Below are 20,218 nucleotides of genomic sequence, written 5' to 3'. Positions count from 1 at the left end.
AGGCCCAGAGTTCAAGCCCCACGACTGACAAAAAAAAAAAGTCACACGGTTACAAAATCCACATGCCAGAAAAGACAGGGGGTCTTTTACTGCTACTTCTTGCATGGGAAGCAAGAAATGTTTCTCCTATTTTTTCTTCTTATTTCTCTAAATTATCCTGTTTTACTAAAGTAAATCTTTGCTAAAACTTCGGGGGGGGGGGTGACAGAAGAAAGACATCCAAAAGTCTCTTGGCTCACAAACGTACCCTGACGGCCTTCTTCAGCGTTGGGCCGACTGGCCCATTGGTTTCATCTACCCTTATCATTGACAGCCTTTGAAGGCACATCCGGGACTCCAAGAGTGCCAAGCAGCACATCCGTCGTCCTGGGGCGGAGCCACTGGCGGTAGGGGCGGCTTCCGCTACGCCCCGCCCCTCCCTTGCCCTTCCTGCCTCCGTGCAGGGGGCGGAGCCTGCGCGGCGTGCACCTGAGGGACCCGCGCGGCGGAGTGGGCGCTGACCATGGCTGACGGCGGCCGGACACCTCAGGCCCGGGCGCTCCTGCAGCAGTGTCTGCACGCCCGACTGCAAGTTTGCCCAGCCGAGGGGGACGCCACGGCCCAGTGGGTGGAGGTAACGGCGGCCGGGCAGCTCTCGTTATCCTTTTCCGCACGGTCTGTGTGATTCTTTCTCCCCGCGCCTCCCTGGCCGAGCCCGCCGGTCCCCCCCGGCCCGGCGCCCGGCCTCCCCCGCCCGGCGCCCGGCCTGGCGCGGTGGACAGCTGCATCCCGGCCCGCAGCCCCTCCCATCCTGCCCCGCGCCGCCCCGCGCTAGGCAGAACCCCGCAGAGGAAAACCAAACAAAAGCAGCAGCACTGTCTTTAGGCCTCATTTGCCTCGGACAGGTTGGCGCCCTGGGCCCGCACGGCACTGATTCAGTCTTGGTAGGCTCAGTTGGCTCCAAGGGTTCGAGATCTGCTTTGATTTCTGTCCCTACTCGTGGTGACCTTAACTTGGGCTCGGCCTAGAAAGGAGATTTCTCCCAGACACAGTTTCTTTTCCAGAAACGATTTTCAGCATTCGATGATCAGATCCCCAGGCCTAAGCAAGGAAGCATTTTATCACTGAGCTGTTAATCACCAGCCCAAGCATCTGAAAGAAATTGTGACTTATTTCCAACTGAGATTATGTTTATGGTCCAAAGAAATCAAGACTACCACTTTTTTTTTTATAATAGTTGTGCGTTGTTATTGGAACACATTTCCTCCAAAGAATTGAAGACATCTCAATATGACTTCTACTTTCATACTTACTTTTTTTTTAAGATAACCAGTCAGAAGGCCACAACGGCAAATACAATCTTCTTTAAAGTCTCTTGATGTATTTTTCAGAGTAAGTTGAAACATAGGAAAAGCAGTCAGTTCATCTTAAAAGGTTCGGACATATTCAGAATCTTTCATGTAGGAGAATCTCTCACATAATAATAAAGTTAAAGTTAATAAAGTTCTGAGCCTAGCTTTACTATAAATAGTCATTTTAAATATTACCCATGAACATGTGGTTAATTACACTTAAATCAGAATCTATTAATTACTTGGGCTAACTTGGAAATGGTTTATGAACACTAAAAATTCCTGTATTCCATATTTACCTGACAGAGAAAATACCCTGATCATGAAGGCAGTTATTCTGACCCCTGTAATTTCCCCAGAAGTGGGAGATTTGAGTGCATAATTTGTGGTAATGGTGGATTGCCTTCATAACTCTCCCCTGGGAAGGAGAGAACAGCAATCCTGTTTACACCTCTCTCCTTATCTCAAATTCTTTTTTAATCTTTGTTTTGATTTTTCTCTGAGCTTTTGATTTTTCTTCCATATTTGAAACTTTGTTCCTTTACATTCATGTTTTGTATATCTGAATATGTAGAACAAACTAATTTGTTGCTCTCTGGCACTACAAATTTCAAACTAGTAATCATTTACAGTTCTTCCATATTTCTTTTTTAGGCTTTTCCATGTCATGTTTTTTACATATAATCACAAGTATTTTATTGCAACCTTCTAATCTATCATTTTCTGTTTATAAACTCTAGAAGCTGTTTTTAAAGGTTTTTACTTCCCTCCCACACATGACTGAATTAAAGAGCAGATAAGTAATTAGATGGTGAGAAAGTGTAAATTCTCTTTTCTCACATATCATTTACCTTGTTCCATTAACTTTGTTTTTTTATAAAACAGCACTTTAATTGTTGAAAGTTACTTTGCTTATTTGAGTTTCGTTCATTAAGAACTTTGCCATCACAGACTATAATATTTTTCTTTCTGGGAAATGAGCATTTTAAAATGAGAACTGTACTTTTCTATTTATTTGAAATGTTTTGTAATTAAGTTACAAGGGCTGGGGGTTCACAGCTGTAATTCTAACTATAAGATCTGGAGGATCATGGTTTGAGGGCAACCCAAGTAGAAAAAGTTCCTTAGACTCCATCTCCAAAATAACTGGCAAACAGCAAGTATGAAGTCATAGCTCAATTGGTGGAGCTCCAGCTAAGCAAGCTCAAGGCCCTGAGTTCAAACCTAAGTAGTGCCAAGAAAAACAGAAAAGTACAAGGAGAGTGGTGGTTTTGACTTGAAGAGAAGAATATGTAGGGCACAATTTAAGATATAATATTGGAATAAACTAGAGGACAATGAAAGGAAGTAATGTAGTGAGTGTAAACTACTTCTGGGAGTAATTAAGTACTTAATTCTGACAAGACATATGATGAAGATTTGGCCTCCTATTGAAAATTCTATCCATAGTAGTAGTGTAGATGTCTAATTAAACTTGGTAGCCTCTTGTGGGTGTGCATATTCCAAAATCACAATTGCGCTTTTTAACAATGATTCCTTTTGCAGGTAAGTGTGAGTACAGAGTTATATTTATCAAGAACACTATATAGATAATGGAGCCAAGATGAGACAGTTGAATTAATGCAATTAAGATATAAATTGAGTCCCTGTAATGCATAAATCATGTTAAATACTGTGGAAGTTAATATTTGAGATAAATTGTGCTTCTGCCTTTAAATTTATTTTATATACTCATTTAATAATCATGTGTAGGACTTACCATGAGCCCAGCAATGTTTTAAACACAACAATTATTAATTCATTTAGTCTTTGATAGCTCCTGGAGTCAACAAGTTTTCCATATACACTCATGAATTTAATGACTCAGTCAGCAGAATCAAAGTCATTTAATAGACTGTCTTACAAAAGCCAATAGAAATATCCAAGTCGCTGTGTAAAATAAATAAGTTTATGTTCCTGGTAGCAACCAATCTTGTCATGCAGAATTTATTATCATAAATACAATTTTCTAATCCTAATCATTATGTTTATTTATGATATTAATAACAGTAACAGAAATAATCCATTTCTCATAGAAGTAGAATCAAACTCTTTCACTATGTGTAAGTAAATAAGCTATGAAGAATACAGTGGTGATGTCAAAGTATATCAGTCAGACTGCTGCTTATTCATCAGTCCTATCTAGTATAATGTGAATTCAGCCAGTACTGAATAAATGGGCCTTGCACATTAAATGTTTCTAATCCTGTCAACCTTATTTGGTGGATGAGGGGAAGCTGGTTGAAAATTCTACTAACTTCTATTAGAAGTAAATGTATGATATTATACTGTGATCATCACTGTTTAAAAGTAAAAACCTGCTGGGGTCTGGTGACTCACACTTGTAATCCCAGTTACTCAGAAGGTTAAGTTCTGAGGATAGTAGTTTGAAGCCAGCCAGGGAAGGAAAGTCTTTGAGACTCTTATTTCAATTTTTTTGTTTTTTGTTTTTTTGCCAGTCGTGGGGCCTGAACTCTGGGCCTGAGCGCTGTCCCTCAGCTCTTCAGCTCAAGGCTAGCACTCTACCATTTGAGCCACAGCGCCACTTGCAGCTTTTTTTTCTGCTTATGTGGTCCTGAGGAATTGAACCCAGGGCCCTCCTGCATGCAAGGCAAGCACTCTACCACTGAGCCACCTTCCCAGCCCTTATCTCAATTTTTTAAAAAAGCCATAAATAGATCTGTGACTCAAGTGGTAGAGCACTCTAGCCTTAAGCAAAAAATCTCAGGAACAGCAACCAGGCCCTGAGTTCAAGCACCAGGACTGGCACAAAATAAATAAAAACAAATAAATAACAATTTTTGAAAGAAATAGTAATGGTGATTAAAACTTGAAAGGATTTTGTTTTTTATATTTATTTAGAAATCAAAGCTATCATAAATCTCCTGTTATTTTTATTCTCTGTGTTTGTAAAATTTAATTGAATTTTTACTCATGCAGTTCTTAATCTCTATGGACTTCTTCCTAAACAGAATTTTCTGTGGTGATTTCTTGTAGGTTCAGAGAGGATTAGTGATTTACGTGTGCTTCTTCAAGGGAGCTGATAAAGAACTTCTTTCCAAAATGGGTATGTGTTTGACTTTTTTTCTTTCTTTTTTAATGAGTGAGAAGGAACAGCAATGTACAAGTGAAGTAAGAATAGCAATATATGGGACTGGGAATGTGGCTTAGTGGTAGATTGCTTACCTAGTAAGCATGAAGCCCTGGGTTCGATTCCTTAGTACCACATTAACAGAAAAAGCGACTGTGGCTCAAGTGGTAAAATGCTAGCCTTGGGCACAGAGAGGCTCAGGGACAGTGCCCAACCCCTGAGTTCAAGCCCAGGCACAGAAAAAAAAATTTTTTTAAGGAAGAATAGCAATGTACAAGGAGCACAAACTTTTTTACTTACTTATTTACTTGCATGGTAGACAAGTACTCTACATTGAACTACTGAAATACAATCACAAATAGTCCTGGTCTATAAATTATTTATTAGCTAACTGTTTAACATTGTTGGCTTTAGCTATTTGCCTATTACAATTAAAATATGCATATATGGTAGAATGCTTTTCAAACATATGCAGCTTTTCATAATAGCTTATTGGTTGATTTATAAACACACAAAATATACACATGATAGTTTAGGCCAAGGTTACAGAAAGTTGCTGATGGCTATATAAGGAGAAACAGTTTGTTCATTTCCTAATATTTCCCTTACCCTCTAGATAGGAGAAAAGAGGTAGTAGACAACACTATATAAGTTGTGAGTCCTGTGAAATTTATACAGGTCAAAATTACATCATTGTTTTGGAAGAATTTATATTAGCCATTTATGTATGTCTTTGTAAGGAATATGTACAAATACAATTCTAGTTTTTAAACCAAAGTTAGTGTTATCTCAGAAATACTTCCTCTAGTTGTATTGAAAATAAAAGTAAATGTTCAAGGATCTCTGGACAGTAATTTATTTGGCTGTAGTTTGTATACTGAAATATCCATAGCACTGCATGATATAGATTTAGATATGTCAGATCAATCACCTGAACTTTGATTTTACCAAATATGTACAGAAAAAAAATCTTGAAGTAATGTAGCTATCCCTAATGTTGGAGACATTTTATGATATCCTTATTAATGAAGGACAGCACCTATTAGTTGAATCAATAAGAAATACAAACTAAAGCCAGGTGCTGGTGGCCCATGCCTGTAATCTTAGCTACTCAAGAGACTGAGACCTGAGGATCACATTTTGAAGCCAGTCCAGGTAGGAAAGTCTGTTAAACTCTTACCTCCAATAAACTACTCAGAAAAAGCCAGAAGTAGTGTTGTGGCTCAAGTGGTAGAACACTAGCCTTGAACAAAAGAAGCTCAGGGACAGTGCCCAGGCCCCCAGGACCAGCAAAAGAAAAAAAGGAAAGAGAGAGAGAAAAGGAAGGAAAGAAGGAAAGAAGGAAGGAAGGGAGGAAGGAAGGGAGGAAGGAAGGAAGGAAGGAAGGAAGGAAGGAAAGAAAGAAGGTGAACTCTAATAAATTACCAAAAGAGCTAGAAGTGGCACTGTGGCTCAACTAGTAGAGGGCTAGCCTTGAACAAAAGAAGCTCAGGGACCAAGTTTAAGCCCTAAGACCATCAAAAAGAAAAAGGAAAAAGAAATACAAATTAGTACCAGCTGGGCTGGGAAGGTGGCTCAGTGGTAGAGCACTTGCCTTGCATGCTTGAGGCCCTGGGTTCAATTCCTCAGCACCACATAAGCAGAAAAAAAAAGCCGGAAGTGGCGCTGTGGCTCAAGTGGTAGAGCTCTAGCCTTGAGCTGAAGAGCTGAGGGACAGCGCCCAGGCCCAGAGTTCAGGCCCCACGACTGGACCCCCCTCCCCCCCAAAAAAATTAGTACCAGCTATTCTAGAGGCTGAAAGAAGAGTATTCTCTCATTCCAGAGTTCAAAGCCATCCTAATCAACATAGTAAGACCCGTCTCAAAATTTTAAAAATACAAATAATGGATATATGTAAATATAAACATTGGGTAGTTGAAGCTAATGACCTGAAGGTCACTAGAAGAGATCAAATAAACTCAAGAACAAATAATTTTCTGAATACCTTTTTTGTACTAATATAACAAGCATATTTGACAACTATGAAAATTACATTCAAGAGACTATGATAGAAGATGATAGAAAAGCAGTATGTGTAGTAGTTTGAAATTTGAACCCAGAACACAATAAGGAATGTTTGAGAGGTTAAGAAGAAAATTAAATGAGGACTTCCATTATAGAGAATAATTTGTGAAATCCTAATGTTGAGGTATTAAAGGCCTGTCCATTTTCCTAAGTTGATATTTTACCCTGATTTAAGTCTTCATTGGCCATAAAAATATAGTAAGATTCTCCAAAAACGGGAAAAAATTCTTCTCATACTTAGTTAAGATTGCCTTTCTAAGGTTGAATCAGAATCTTTTTTTCTTTTTTTTTTTTTGGTCAGTCGTGGGGCTTGAAATCTGGGCCTGGGCACTGTCCCTCAGCTCTTCAGCTCAAGGCAAGCGCTCTACCACTTTAGCCACAGCACCACTTCCTGAATCAAAATCTTAAATGAACCTTAATTATAAAATAAGCCCAACAAATTCAAGCAGCATTTTATTTTACACAGACAAAATTCTCTGTACTTCTATATATGTCTTTGTGAGTTCACTTCAAATAGATGTGTAAGATTATGGTGAATTTAAAAAAAAAAAAAAAAACGGGCTGAGAAGGTGGCTCAGTGGTAATGCTTGCCACAGCGTCACTTCCAGTTTTCTGGAAGTTTATTGGAAGTAAGAGTCTCATGGACTTTCCTGCCTGGGCTGGCTTTGAACTGTGATCCTCAGATCTCAGCCTCCTGAGTAGGATTACAGGCATGAACCACCAGCTACCAGCAAGGTAGGGAGTATGTTTCTTTCTCTTTTTTTTTTTTTTGTGGTGGGGCTTGAACTCTGGGCCTGGGCACTATCCCTCAGCTCTTCAGCTCAAGTAGAGTGCTCTACCACTTAAGCCACTTCCTGAATCAGAATCTTAAATAAACTTTAATCATAAAATAAACCCAACAAATTCAAGCAGCATTTTATTTTACACAGACAAAATGCTCTATACTTCTATATATGTCTTAGTGAATTCACTTCAAATAGATGTGTAAGATTATGGTGAATTAAAAAAAAATGGGCTGAGAAGGTGGCTCAGTGGTAGATTGCTTGCCCTGCATGCATGAGGATCTGGGTTCGATTCCTCAGCACCACATAAGCAGAAAAAGCCTGAAGTAGTGGTAGATTGCTAATCTTGAGCTGAATAGCTGAGGACAGCGCCCAGGCCCAGACTTCAGGCCCCACGACCAATGAAAAACAACAACAACAACAAAAAAAAAAAAACTGAGGAGGTCTTCCTTAATTCTTCAAGTGCAGAATCTAACACAAAAAACGGTATGATTCTCATTAAAGTACCATATGCTTTTGAAGAATCTGACTGCTGGTTTGAGTTACAACCAAATAAATGTGTAGTTGGGATCCAGTGACTTATGCCTGTAATCCTAGCTACCCAGGAAGCTGAGATCTAAGGATCTGTTCCCAGGCCCTGCGTTCAAGCCCCAGGACAGACAATTAAATAAATAAACAAATCTATTATTGATAGAGTTGTACTTTCCTCCAATGTGATGGGATTCTCTTAGACTCCCCTCCCCCAGTCTTTCCAATCAAATTTTATAACCCTTGGGAAAGTAAGTCTAAAATACATAGCTAATGTAGAAATTAGAAAGTCTTTCTCAATTCATCTTCAGTATAATTGGGCTATGGTCCAGGGATCTGTGAAAGCTTACCTTCTACTCAATGTCTTTGAATTTATTTGGTTGATTACCTACATTAGGAGGTCTGAATTTCCAGTATGCCATTAATTCATTGTCTCATTTTATTTCTACTTGTATTTGTTTTGTATCTATTTTTACCTACTGATGTTTATATCAGTATTGAGTTCCCAGATGTGGCCAGTAGAGGGAAGTGTGTAAAGCACTTATACTACCTCCCCTGTGTTAATGCAAAATTGCGGGCTTAGTCTCTTACTAGCCTGAGGCTTGGAATGAAGTGCTCTGGGGACTCAGTTTTCCATAGAAGCAACCACTAAGGACTACTGGCTATATAAGAAAGCCCTAGTTGTAATTTAGAAATTATAGAAATATTTAAATATATGTTAAGTGAAAATTGATAGTGCATAAGGCATAGCTTAAGAATTAATTTGAGTGTTTACTTTGGGAGGTTTTTAACTAGTTAATTACGTGATTTTAAAGTGAGGGATAGCCAAACCAAATCCTTCCTAATATCCTTACTATAAGGATATAATAAATTCTTACTATGGATCCTCTATTAATTCAAACCATTAGCTACCTGCCACAAAAGCATGCTTTTCTCTAGTTTAAGAATAGAGGTCAGAGGTTTATAAAGTTTCTTTTACCATTTTACCATTTTGGGGCTAAGAATATGGCTTAGTGGTAGAGTGCTTGCCTAGGATGAAGCCCAGGGTTTGATTCCTCAGTACCACATAAACAGAAAAGGCCAGAAGTGGTGCTGTGGCTGAAGTGGTTGGGTGCTAGCCTTGAGCAAAAGAAGCTCAGGGACAGAACCCTGGCCCTAAGTTCAAGCTTCAGGACTGGCTTAAAAAAAAAAGCCATTTTACTGTTTTCTCAGTACTGTTCTTTGCAAGCACAATTCATTTATACCATTATTACTATCTCCCTAAATGGTATATTTGTTTCTAATAGACACTTCTTTTGTTATTATCTTGAAAATGCTTAATGTTGAGTTATAAAAGTTTTCTAAATTTAGGTAGATTACTAACACTAGATATTTATTGTGTTTTGACACTTGTTAGCAATAGTCTCATAAATGCTATGAAAATAGCACCCTGTTTCCTTGTATGTTTAAGAAGATAGTGTTAATAGCTTTGTATCTCTACTTCTTCATTTTTAACATTGTATTTTGTCTTTGTACTTCTGCCTTAGAATATATTTGTAAAATGATTAGTCCATATCAATAGTACATTTAAGGTTATGAAACAGCAAAAGGAGCTGGTATGTAATGAAATTAAACCTGAAAACTTTGTCACAGCTCAAAACTGTAGGTAACTATTTTAAAATAATAAGTGCCCTTCTGATAGTCGTTGTTAGAGAATAGTTTGGTTTGAGAAGGATTTATCATGGTATTTTCTAGTGGAATTTACTTATAAAATACAGGAAACAGAGAGGGAAAATCTTCTCATGTGTTCTCCTGAGGCAAACTTATTGAGGTTCCATGATAAAGTTAATTCTGTAGATTAAAACTGTTATGACCGGGCACCAGTGGCTCATGCCTGTAATCCTAGCTACTCAGGAGAATGAGATATGAGGATCACAGTTCCAAGCCAGCCCAGGCAGGAAAGTCTGTGAGACTCTTATCTCCAATTAACCACCAGAAAACTGGAAGTGGCACTGTGGCTTAAGGGGTAGAGCTCTCACCTTGAGCTGAAGAGCTCAGGGACAGTGCCAGGCCCAGAGTTAAAACCCCATAACTGACCCCTGACCCTCCCCACCCCAAAAACCTGTTATAATCTTTTCTGTATAAAGTCTTTTTCTTTTTCGTGGTTGGACTACTTCGTGAAGCTGAATTTTGAATCACAAAGAGGATAGGAATAAGAGCTAACAAACTGGGTTTTAAATGTGGGATTTGCCAACTAATTTAAAAGGTTTTCTTCAGGTTTGCTTTTTATTTCAAAATGTTTTACCTTTTGTTCTCTATCCAGTTAATACATTGTTAAATGTGAAATTAAGTGAGACAGAAAATGGCAAGCACGTCTCTATATTGGATCTACCTGGTGATGTTCTTATCATTCCTCAAGCCACCCTTGGAGGCAGAGTAAAAGGAAGAAATATGCAGTATCACTCTAACTGTGGAAAAGAAGAAGGGTTAGAACTTTATTCCCACTTTGTGACTCTATGTGAAAAAGAATTAGCTGCAAACATCAAGTGTGCTGAAGCTGGGGTTGTAGTAAAACATGGCACTTACGGGAACAGGCAAGTACTAAAGCTTGATACCAATGGACCATACACACATCTGATTGAATTTTGAAAAATTAAAGGTTAGTTTCCACAGCTGTTTATGTATTAAAAGAGCTGAACTCTAGTTAGATTTTCTACTTCTTCATCTTGAATACATTCATCTGCAGCACATTCAGGCAAGAAAATCCTGGATCCTATAAATAACTGTAACTTGATAATCAGATGACCTTGCCTGGTCACATAACTCTGAATCTGTCACCTTTTGTTCTACAATGCTCCACCCTTCCACTAAAAAATTTGAAAAATGTCATATATTTACCTCATAGTCATTAAGAAAATCTTCTTGACCAGATTTAAAAGATTATATATTATATATGCATTTAACATATTTTGTAATGAATAAATTTGTACAGTCAGTAAAAATACATGTTATGCCACCAAGTTTATGTAGTAATAAAAATAATTATTTGTATTAAAATGAGGTAAGACCCAGCACAAAACAACTATAACTTCATCTATTTTATATTACTATTCCAGTTTTACTTTTTTCTTTGTTCTTAATTTTATATCATTTATTTTTATTTTTTGATAGTGCTAGGGATTAGACCTTGACTAGACAAGCACTTTATCACTGTGCTATATTCCCAGACCAGTTTTCTGTAATTTGAATAAAAGCAGGTCTTTTACTATTGTTTTTAATATCTATAAAAATGTAATATAGGAGGCTGGGAAGTTGGCTCAGTGGTAGAGCGCTTGCTGTGAATGCCTGAGGCCCTGGGTTCGATTCCTCAGCACCACATAAGAAAAAAGCCAGAAGTGGTGCTGTGGCTCAAGTGGTAGAGCACTAGTCTTGAGCTGAAGAGCTGAGGGACAGCACCCAAGCCCAGAGTTTAGGCCCCACGACCGGACCCCAAAAATAAAAAAAAATAAATAAATGTAATATAGGAATGTTAGTGTATATTACATTACTTTCCAAGGACATCCAAATGCTTTAGATTACTCTTCAGAATCTTTAGTACCTTGTAAATATGTATAATTATGTCAATTAAAATTTTTAAGTAAAAAAAGAATAAAAGTTTAAAGTTGTTTTTATTATTATACATGCCCCCCAAAGTACATTACTATTCTGTTTCTCAGTTTTTGTCAAAACCATGTATGTCTCAGTTTCTTTTTTTTAGTACATATAATTTTTCTTAATTTACAGCACTACATTCCTTTAACATTCAGTTTCTTTCCTGTTGAATTAAGACTGCTATTAAAAAAAAAAAAAGAAAGAAAGAAAGAAAGCAAAGGAAGACTGCCCCCGGTGACTCACACCTGTAATCCTAGCTACTCAGGAGGCTGAGATCTGAGGATTGTGGTTCAAAGCCAGCCGGGACAGTCTCTTATCCATGAGACTCTTATCTCCAATAAACCACCAGAAAATCAGAAATGGTTAGAATATTTAGAATAGTGGTAGAGCGCTAGCCTTGAGCTAAAGAGCTGAGGGACAGCGCCCAGGCCCAGAGTTCAAGTCCCACGACTGAAAAAAAAAAAAAAAAAAAAAAAAAGGAAAAAAAAAAGGGAAAATTTTTACTGGAATAGTTTGTTTCTAACTAGTTTGTATCAGGGGGTTTTAATCAGATTTATATGGCTTGATGATTTGTCAGTTTCTCTGTTAACTAAATGTGCTGAATGTTTGTGTTTGTGTATGTCTCCTCCCTCATTCATATATTGAAGCCTTAAACTCCAGTGTTTTTGTATTTGGAGATAAGGTTTTGAGGGGAGGTGATTAAAGATGAAGTCTGGATGGGTAAGGCCTTTTAAAGAGGAAATAGTAAGAGCTAGTTAGCTGTCTCCTTTCATAGAATGAGGTGGCCATTTACAAGCCAAAAAGACTCACTAGAAACTGACCATACTAACACCTTGGTAGTTTGAATTTTTAGCCTCTGGAGCTGTGGGAAGATACTGTTTGATACTTTGTTATGGTAGCCAGAGCTGACTAAAATAAGAATGTAAGACAGCTATCAACATAAACTTTGTAAAAGGAAGAGAGGAACATATATAAGAAATTGAAAACAGAAAAGAGTCAATTTTAAAAAGCAGGGTTGGCAGTATGGCTTAGTTGGTGGAGCACTAGCCAATGAACAAAAAGACCAACAATACCCCTCTGACAATTTTAAAGCATGTTTAAATAAAGCGAAAAGTAAATAATATTTTCAGTTACCAAAAAGATGAAGAAATTAAATCAACATCTTAAATAGCTAATAGTTTTTTTAGTTCTTTTATTATCACACACACAAAACCTTATTTTATCTGTTCTTTTCCTGTGCTATTCTATTTTAGAACTTGAGAATCAATAACTGCATTGGTAATAAGCTTATTGTCCTTAACTTCTGTTTTATTGATTCACAATATACTTCTTGAAAAGTAATGAACTATTCATAAATTCACAAACTTCAATTTCTCCAAGCTTCTCCAAGAAGGTGTATATGCCTTTCAGAAAGATTATATTATATGTTTTAAGTTATTTTGATTTTATGTTTATGTAATATGCTGACTCACAGACCTTGATTGCTATTTTATAGTTCAAGCAGTTCTTTTAAAAGTTCCATGAGATATTTAGGGTGAATAGCAATTTTGAGTGCATGAGGCTATTAAGCAGAAAATTATGGAAAACTTTGCATCCATTGCAGGGAGGCTACAACAAGAAGAAGAAGGTAAAAGAAATAGTGCATAGGAAAATATCTTCACCCTACATAGCTCTTCTGGCCCCAGGTGCTCAAAACTTCAATATAGTTGAGGTTGTACACAGTTGTACATAGGAGTTGCCATTCAATGCAATGGTAATCAGATAAAAATATGACATGAAATTTTTATAAAACCAATGTGAGTTTTTATTCTCCAGAACAAGTGGTACAGAAGTCTATAGTATGTGCACTTCATATTTGATCACTTTAATTCTTTGACTGTGGAGACAACATATCATTAGTACAGATATTCATAAATGACAGTAATTCAGTAATGAAGATAACATTGTAGAAATCCAGACAGTGCTTAAATAATTTCTCCAAAGTCACACTATAGGGATGAATCATTTCTTTTAACTTTAATAGTGAAAATAGTTGAAATTGATTTTGCTAAAAGCTTAGCATCTCTCACTGTAGAACACTTCAGAAAGAATAGCCAATAAATTGATTCGTTTAATTACATCCAAGTAAGATTGTACCTAATGTAGTGCCTTCTGTATCTTTCTAAGATTTTAGAATATTACAAATAGATTATGGTTCCTAAATATTTTTCTAATCTGGCAATTTAGAAACCTGGATCCAATTATAGAAAGCACTGTATATAAGACACATAACTAATATCTTGAATCCATATATAGGATAAAGTTAAGCACACTTTTACTATTTCTTCATTAGTTCAAGATATGAAAGAAGGGAAGTGGCGCTGTAGCTCAAGTGGTAGAGCGCTCACCTTGAGCTCAAGAGCTGAGGGACAGCGCCCAGGCCCAGAGTTCAAGCCCCATGACCAACAACAAAAAAAAAAAAAGATATGAAAGAAGGCATGTCACTTATGAATAATATCTGTATAAATGATATGTTGTCTCCACAGTCAAAGAATTAAAGTGACCAAATATGAAGTGCACATACTATAGACTTCTGTACCACTTGTTTTGGAGAATAAGAACTCACATTGGTATTATAAGGGAACAATTTCATGTCATATTTTTATCTGATTAACATTGCATTGAATGGCAACTCCTGTATACAACTACTTAACAAACATAACAATATTTTTTAAAAAGAACATTACAGAGGACCTTATATACTACAGCTAAACTTATGTAACCAAAAACATGATAATGAAACTGCTATAATTTTTTCTGAGGGGGTGGTCCAGTTATGGGGCCTGATCTCTGGGCCTGGGCACTGTCCCTCAGCTCTTCAGCTCAAGGCTAGAGCTCTACCACTTGAGCCACAGTGCCACACCCGGCTTTTTTTCTTTTTGCTTATATGGTACTGAGGAATCGAACCCAGAGCCTCAGGCATGCAAGGCAAGGGCTCTACCACTGAGCCACCTTCCCAGCCCCGAAACTGCTATATTTTAAAAGTATCTCACCTATTTGTGATATAAGATTAGTTTCTGAAAGGGAGAGCAACTAGAAAAAGTAAGGTTTTCATTCTGAAGCCACACTTTGGAGATGACTAAATGTTTGTAACTTTGTTATTTCGATTTCTTCTATCTCTAATCCTTTTCTTCAGACTTATCTCCAAGGCAAAGTTCCCAGAACAAGTCTTTTTCTATGGTATTCCACTGCTTATAAGCTTTTTGAAACCTCTCTTATCTTCGGACAAAGTCCAAACATCTGAGGTTGACATCAAGGCTCCCAATGCAGTCACGGAACTGTAAAGCAGCAAAGTTAGAATCTTGAGATAATGTATAGAGAAAAGGGCAAAGTAAAAGAGGCCAGAGGAGACTAAAGATACCAGAAAGACAAGAAACACAAAAGTATCTTGTTAAGTGATATACTCATGTTTCAAGATATAAATAGTGACAAAGTCAGTGCCAAATACTGAAGAAAAACTGGCTAACGGACTAAACAGGAGGGATCTATGAGCCTAGGAGTCAAGTGTTTTCAGAATTTATAGGGAATAGGGATATTTGCTATAGTTAGCAGTAAGGATTCTTCATTTCTTTGCCCTAAATCAGTGTCTCAAAATGTCATTGAATAACTGACACCAGAATCACTAGAAGAGCCTGTTAAAAATGTAGTTTTCTGAGACCATCTCAAACATTCTAAATCACAATCTTAGGAATAAACTCTGCCAGATCACCACTCTCCCTACCAAAGTGTTTCTTGTGTATAATGGTGTACCAGAACCACTGTTACTCAGAACAAAGCCAGCATCTAAAACAACTATCAAAAGTTCTATAACCTGGCTCAGCTTTATTTTTTATGCCAGTACTTGGCCTTGAACTAAAGTTTTCAAGTTCTTGCTTGACTTCTTCCACTCAAGGCTGGTGATGCTCTACCACTTCAACCACACCACACACCTATCAGCTCATTTTTCTAACCTTGTCTCTGACTCCTATCTGGAGAACTCCTCCTGTATCTCACTAAGCATGTTTTCCTTAGGTCATACCCTTACCTCTGTTGCCTTCTAAATCCATCATCATTCAGTGTCCAGTTCAATTGGAATCTCAGACTCCCAGTGGGTTCTCCTCCTTTTACCTTCATTCACATTTACCAGTCTTGGTACTTACATTGTGCCTTGTGAGATGTGTACTCTTTTAATTTTTTAATATTTCTGTATCTTGACTGCAAGTGTATAAATAATTATGTAGAACAACAGAATATTAGTGGACATACACAATGCAGTGTAATTTTTGATGTAGAGCCACTCATGGAGCTTGAATTTAGGGCCTTGCACTTTCCCTGTGGTTTTTTTTTTTTTCTGTTTGGGGGGTTATTTTTGCTCACAACTGGCACTCTACTACCTGAGTGATGCTTCTGGCCTTTTGCTAGTCAATTGGAGAAAAGCATCTCTCAGACTTCAAAACCAAGATCCTCAAATCTTACCCCCCAAGCAGCTTGGATTATGAGCAAAGCCACTGGCATCCAGCTAGTATAAACAAAAAAAAAATTACTTAAAAATGGGTTGTTGCTTTCTTTGGGGGGGGTGGAGTTTTTGTTTGTTTGTTTGTTGATAGTGAGGTGCTTAAACTCAGCACCTGCATATTGTCCCTGAGCTTTTTCATTCAAGGCTGGCACTCTGCCACTTTAGCTACAGCTCTGTTTCCAACTTTTTTGGTGGTCTCATGAACTTTCCTACCCATAATGTCTTCAAACAGTGATCCTCAGATCTCAGCCTCCTGATTTAGCCAGGATTGTAAGCGTGAGCCACCCAGGTCTAGCCTAAAAAGATTTTTTATTAGTATATGTTAGTTGTAAAAGGGAGATTTCATTGTAACTTGTGAAACAAAAATGTCTTTTAAAAACTTTTAGTGAGGCTGGGAAGGTGGCTCAGCGGTTGAGCGCTTGCCTTGCATGCATGATGCCCTGGGTTCGATTCCTCAGCACTGCATAAGCAAAAAAGAAGCCGGAAGTGGTGCTGTGACTCAAGTGGTAGAGCGCTAGCCTTGAGCTGAAGAGCTGAGGGACAGCGCCCAGGCCCAGAGTTCAGGCCTCATGACTGGACCCAAAAAAAAAAAAAAAAAACCTTTTAGTGTGCAGTAACTATACATTAGCCATACAAAATAATGGGTTTTGTTGTGACATTTTCATACATTTATGTGATTATTTTTATCATATTCAATACCCCTAACCCTTTCTTGCTGTCTCCCTCCCCCAATTTTCTTCTTCCCAAATAACAAATAACACCCTTTTTATTTTCATATCCTTAAAAAAAAAATCAGACTATATCCTGAAGATGACAAAAGATACAGTATTTGTCATTACAAGTTTGGCTTATTTTGCTTGACATAATGATCTCCAGTTCCATCATTTTTCTGCAAAACAAAAATGTATTAATTTATTTTGCTTATAAATATGAATATTTGATGCAACAAGCTTTATTAAACCCCTTATGTTTGATCATAAAATATGAAAAGCTACTACTGTAATATTTAGTGTTGGGAAAGTAATTATGAACTTTTTTCTTAAGGGACTTTTGTGAAGTTTTTTTAAGTCCCTTATATATAATCACAAAATACAATCTACTGTTGTAGCATTTAGTGTTGGGAAAGTAATTATGAACTTTTTCTTAGGGGACTTCTATGAAGTTTTTTAGGAAATATCTGACAATAGTAGCAAAAAAAAACATATCTTGGCTTCAACTTTTGAGATACTGGTTTTTTGTTGGTGTTAGATTTTTTTTTGTTTTTTGAGTTATTGTTTACTTAAGCTTTGTAGTACTGTAGTTAGACTAAAGCACTATTTCTAGCATTTCAAATTTTATTTTGTAGTCCTATGATTAGGTCTCTTCATGAACAGATATGATTTTTATTCTTTTCTTTTTCTTTTTTCTTTCTTTCTTTCTTTCTTTTCTTTTTTTTTTTTTTTTTTTTTTGGCCCATCTCAAGGCCTTCGCACTGTCCCTGAGCTTCTCAGGTTCAAAGCTCTACCAGTTGAGCCACAGTACCTTTTCCAGCTCTTTCTGAGTAGTTTATTGGAAATAAGAGTCTTAAGGACTTTTCTTCCCAGTCTGGCTTGGAACCACAATCCTTAGATCTCAACCTCCTGAGTAGTTAGGATTACAGATGTGAGACACCAGCACCCAGCTAGATGTGATTTTATTTTAATGATTGGCCAATAATGAGATTTGAACTGGAGGCCACTTGTTTGCTCAGCTTGTTTGTTTGCTTCTTAGATCCTCTACCATTTGAGCCAAGCCTCCAACTAAACTTTTGCTGATTATTTGGAGATGGAGTATTATAGACTTTTCTGCCATGGCTGGTTTTGAACATTGATCCTTTCAATCTCAGCCTTCTGACTAGCTAGGATTACAGGTGTGAGCTACTGGCACCAGAAATGTGGCTATTTTTAAAGTTTAGTTTGGTGCCTACGTTATTTTTTTCCTGATTATTTTTGTTTTTGTTTTTTTGTTTGGGGACAGGGTTTTTCCCATGTAGCCCAGGCTGGCCATGATCTAGTATCTTCCGGCCTCAGTCTCCCAAATGCTGAGATTACAGTTGTATGTATCTCTTCCTGGATCTATACTTCTTTTGAACTCACATGTTGAAAGTGTTCTGTTCTAACATTTGCTTAAGTATCGTTACTTTGCACTTAAAAGTTGTAATATATAGGATCTGTAGGTCAGCAGCAGGGCTAGGAGTCTGAAATAATTTAGGATATGACCCTGACCCCAATGAATTTAGTAGGGAATATATTAGACACCGAAATGCACTAGTAGTAGGCTGTCTGGACAATGCTGTGAGGTGTAGAAGAGCAGCAGAGGGAAATGACACTTAGGGTTAGGGTTGTAAATTCCTAAGTTAAAAAAAATGCAGGACACACCAGAGCACCAGTGGCTCACATCTGTATTTCTAGCTACTCTGGAGGCTGAAATTTGAGGATTATGATTTGAAGTCAGCCTGGGCAGTTAGGACTGTTAGACTCTTACCTCCAACTAACCACCAAAAAGCAGAAAGTAACACTATGGCTCCAATGGTAGAGTGCTAGCTTTCAGCCACAGGGCAGCGCCCAGGCCCTGAGTTCAAGCCCAAGCTCCGGGATTGGCACAAAAAGAGGAAAGGAAGGAAGAAGAGAAGAGAAGAGAAGGAAGGAAGGAAGGAAGGAAGGAAGGAAGGAAGGAAGGAAGGAAGGAAGGAAAGAAGGAAGGAAGGAAGGAAGGCAAAGAGGAAAATTGTCATCTTAGCACAGTTGTGATAATTACAGTCTGTGAGAGACACAATGTAGAAAATAATAGAGGATCCAACCAAACTGGGAGAAACATGAGAAGGAGAAAATTTACACAAAAGAAAAAGGAATTATATAGGTAAATCCAGCTGATTCAAAATAGAAATAAATGAAAGCACTAGGGTCCTGGAGTTTTAACAATTGGAAAAATGAGTTCAAGCTTACAGAAAGTTTATAGTAGAGTCAACACCCATATACCTATCACCTTGTACCTATCACCTAGATCCTACAACCATCTTTCTTTGCTCATTTTATTACCTATATACCCATCTCTTATTCCAGAAACAGGATTATCTTGTTTGTCAGGGTTTTAAATTCTCTCCCCTATTTTTGACCTTGTAGATTAAGTTTTCCTCTCTTAAGCCCAGGTTCTTAAGCCTGCTACAATTCACAAAAGCACTTCAGTTCTTAATGGGAAAGTTTGTATACTTAGTGTGCCTTTCCATGTTTAAAACACAGTCTCATGACAGTCCAAGAGAAAAATGACTCCTCGATCCTTCCAGTAAGGTCACTAAACTCTCAATGGAAGTCTACCTTTGAAAATGGAGAATGACATGTTTTTAAGCAACCCTATGATTTGTTCAACTTTGCAGTATCATCAGAAGACCACCTAGGTAGAAGTACCTGGAAATCAAGCTAAATATGAAAATTCCTGCATCTCACCCCAGATCTACTAAATGGATCTGAAAGATCTACTACTAAAAGATCTACTAAAAGAGATCTTGGAATAATTTTGTTTTTTGTTTTTTGTTTTTTTGGGGGGGTCCGGTCGTGGGGCCTCAACTCTGGGCCTGGGCGCTGTCCCTCAGCTCTTCAGCTCAAGGCTAGCACTCTACCACTTGAGCCACAGCGCCACTTCCGGCTTTTTTTTCTTTTTGCTTATGTGGTGCTGAGGAATCGAACCCAGGGCCTCAGGCATGCAAGGCAAGCGCTCTACTACTGAGCCACCTTCCCAGACCTTGGAATAATTTTGTAGTTTGGTTTTTTTTTTTTTTTTTTCATTTTGTTTGTTTGGGTTTTGGGTTTTTTTTTTTTTTTCAGTGCTGAAGATTGAACCCAGGGTCTTATCCTAACTCACACAATAACTACACACTAGGTATTAAGAGTATATTAACGGTGAGACATATATCCAGCCCTTAGCTTTTCTGTGTGTGTGTGTGTGTGTGTGTGTGTGTGTGCGTGTGCATGTGCGTGTGCATGCGTACGCGTCCTGGTCCTAGTCCTGGTCCTGGGGATTAAATTCAGGGCCTGGGCTAGTGCTTTTCCACTTCAGCCACAACTCCACCTCTGGATTTGGGGTGATTAATTGGAAGTAAGAGTTTCATGGACTTTCTTGTTCAGGCTGTCTTTGAACCATGAACATCAGATATCAGCCTCCTGAGTAGCTAGGATTACAGGCTTAAGACACTAGCATGGAGGCA

General features: G+C 37.8%; 1 protein-coding gene across 4 annotated transcripts in view; it reads left to right on the top strand.

Moving 5' to 3' along the window:
* Nucleotides 1–452: 452 nt before the first annotated feature.
* The window catches only part of Dtd2 (D-aminoacyl-tRNA deacylase 2), a 29,757-nt gene continuing 9,991 nt past the window's right edge, over nucleotides 453–20,218 (top strand). For 3 of the 4 annotated variants that reach the window (XR_011372761.1, XR_011372764.1, XM_070026430.1), the window contains exons 1-3: nucleotides 453–613; nucleotides 4,368–4,437; nucleotides 10,138–10,408. Coding sequence is in view for 2 of the 4 variants with exons in the window: in XM_070026430.1 (XP_069882531.1) it covers nucleotides 503–613; nucleotides 4,368–4,437; nucleotides 10,138–10,408 (452 nt within the window). In the remaining 2 variants the exon portion in view is untranslated. Of the gene's footprint in view, nucleotides 614–4,367; nucleotides 4,438–10,137; nucleotides 11,431–20,218 lie in introns of those variants that run through there. The other variant, XM_070026423.1, reaches the window with a different exon arrangement.

The sequence above is a fragment of the Dipodomys merriami genome, unplaced genomic scaffold, assembly GCF_024711535.1.
Source record: "Dipodomys merriami isolate MVZ:Mamm:240054 unplaced genomic scaffold, mDipMer1.0.p SCAF_1, whole genome shotgun sequence".
Lineage (NCBI taxonomy): Eukaryota > Metazoa > Chordata > Mammalia > Rodentia > Heteromyidae > Dipodomys > Dipodomys merriami.
The sequence above is the reverse complement of the archived record's forward strand: the minus strand, read 5'-3'. Positions and strand labels throughout refer to the sequence as shown.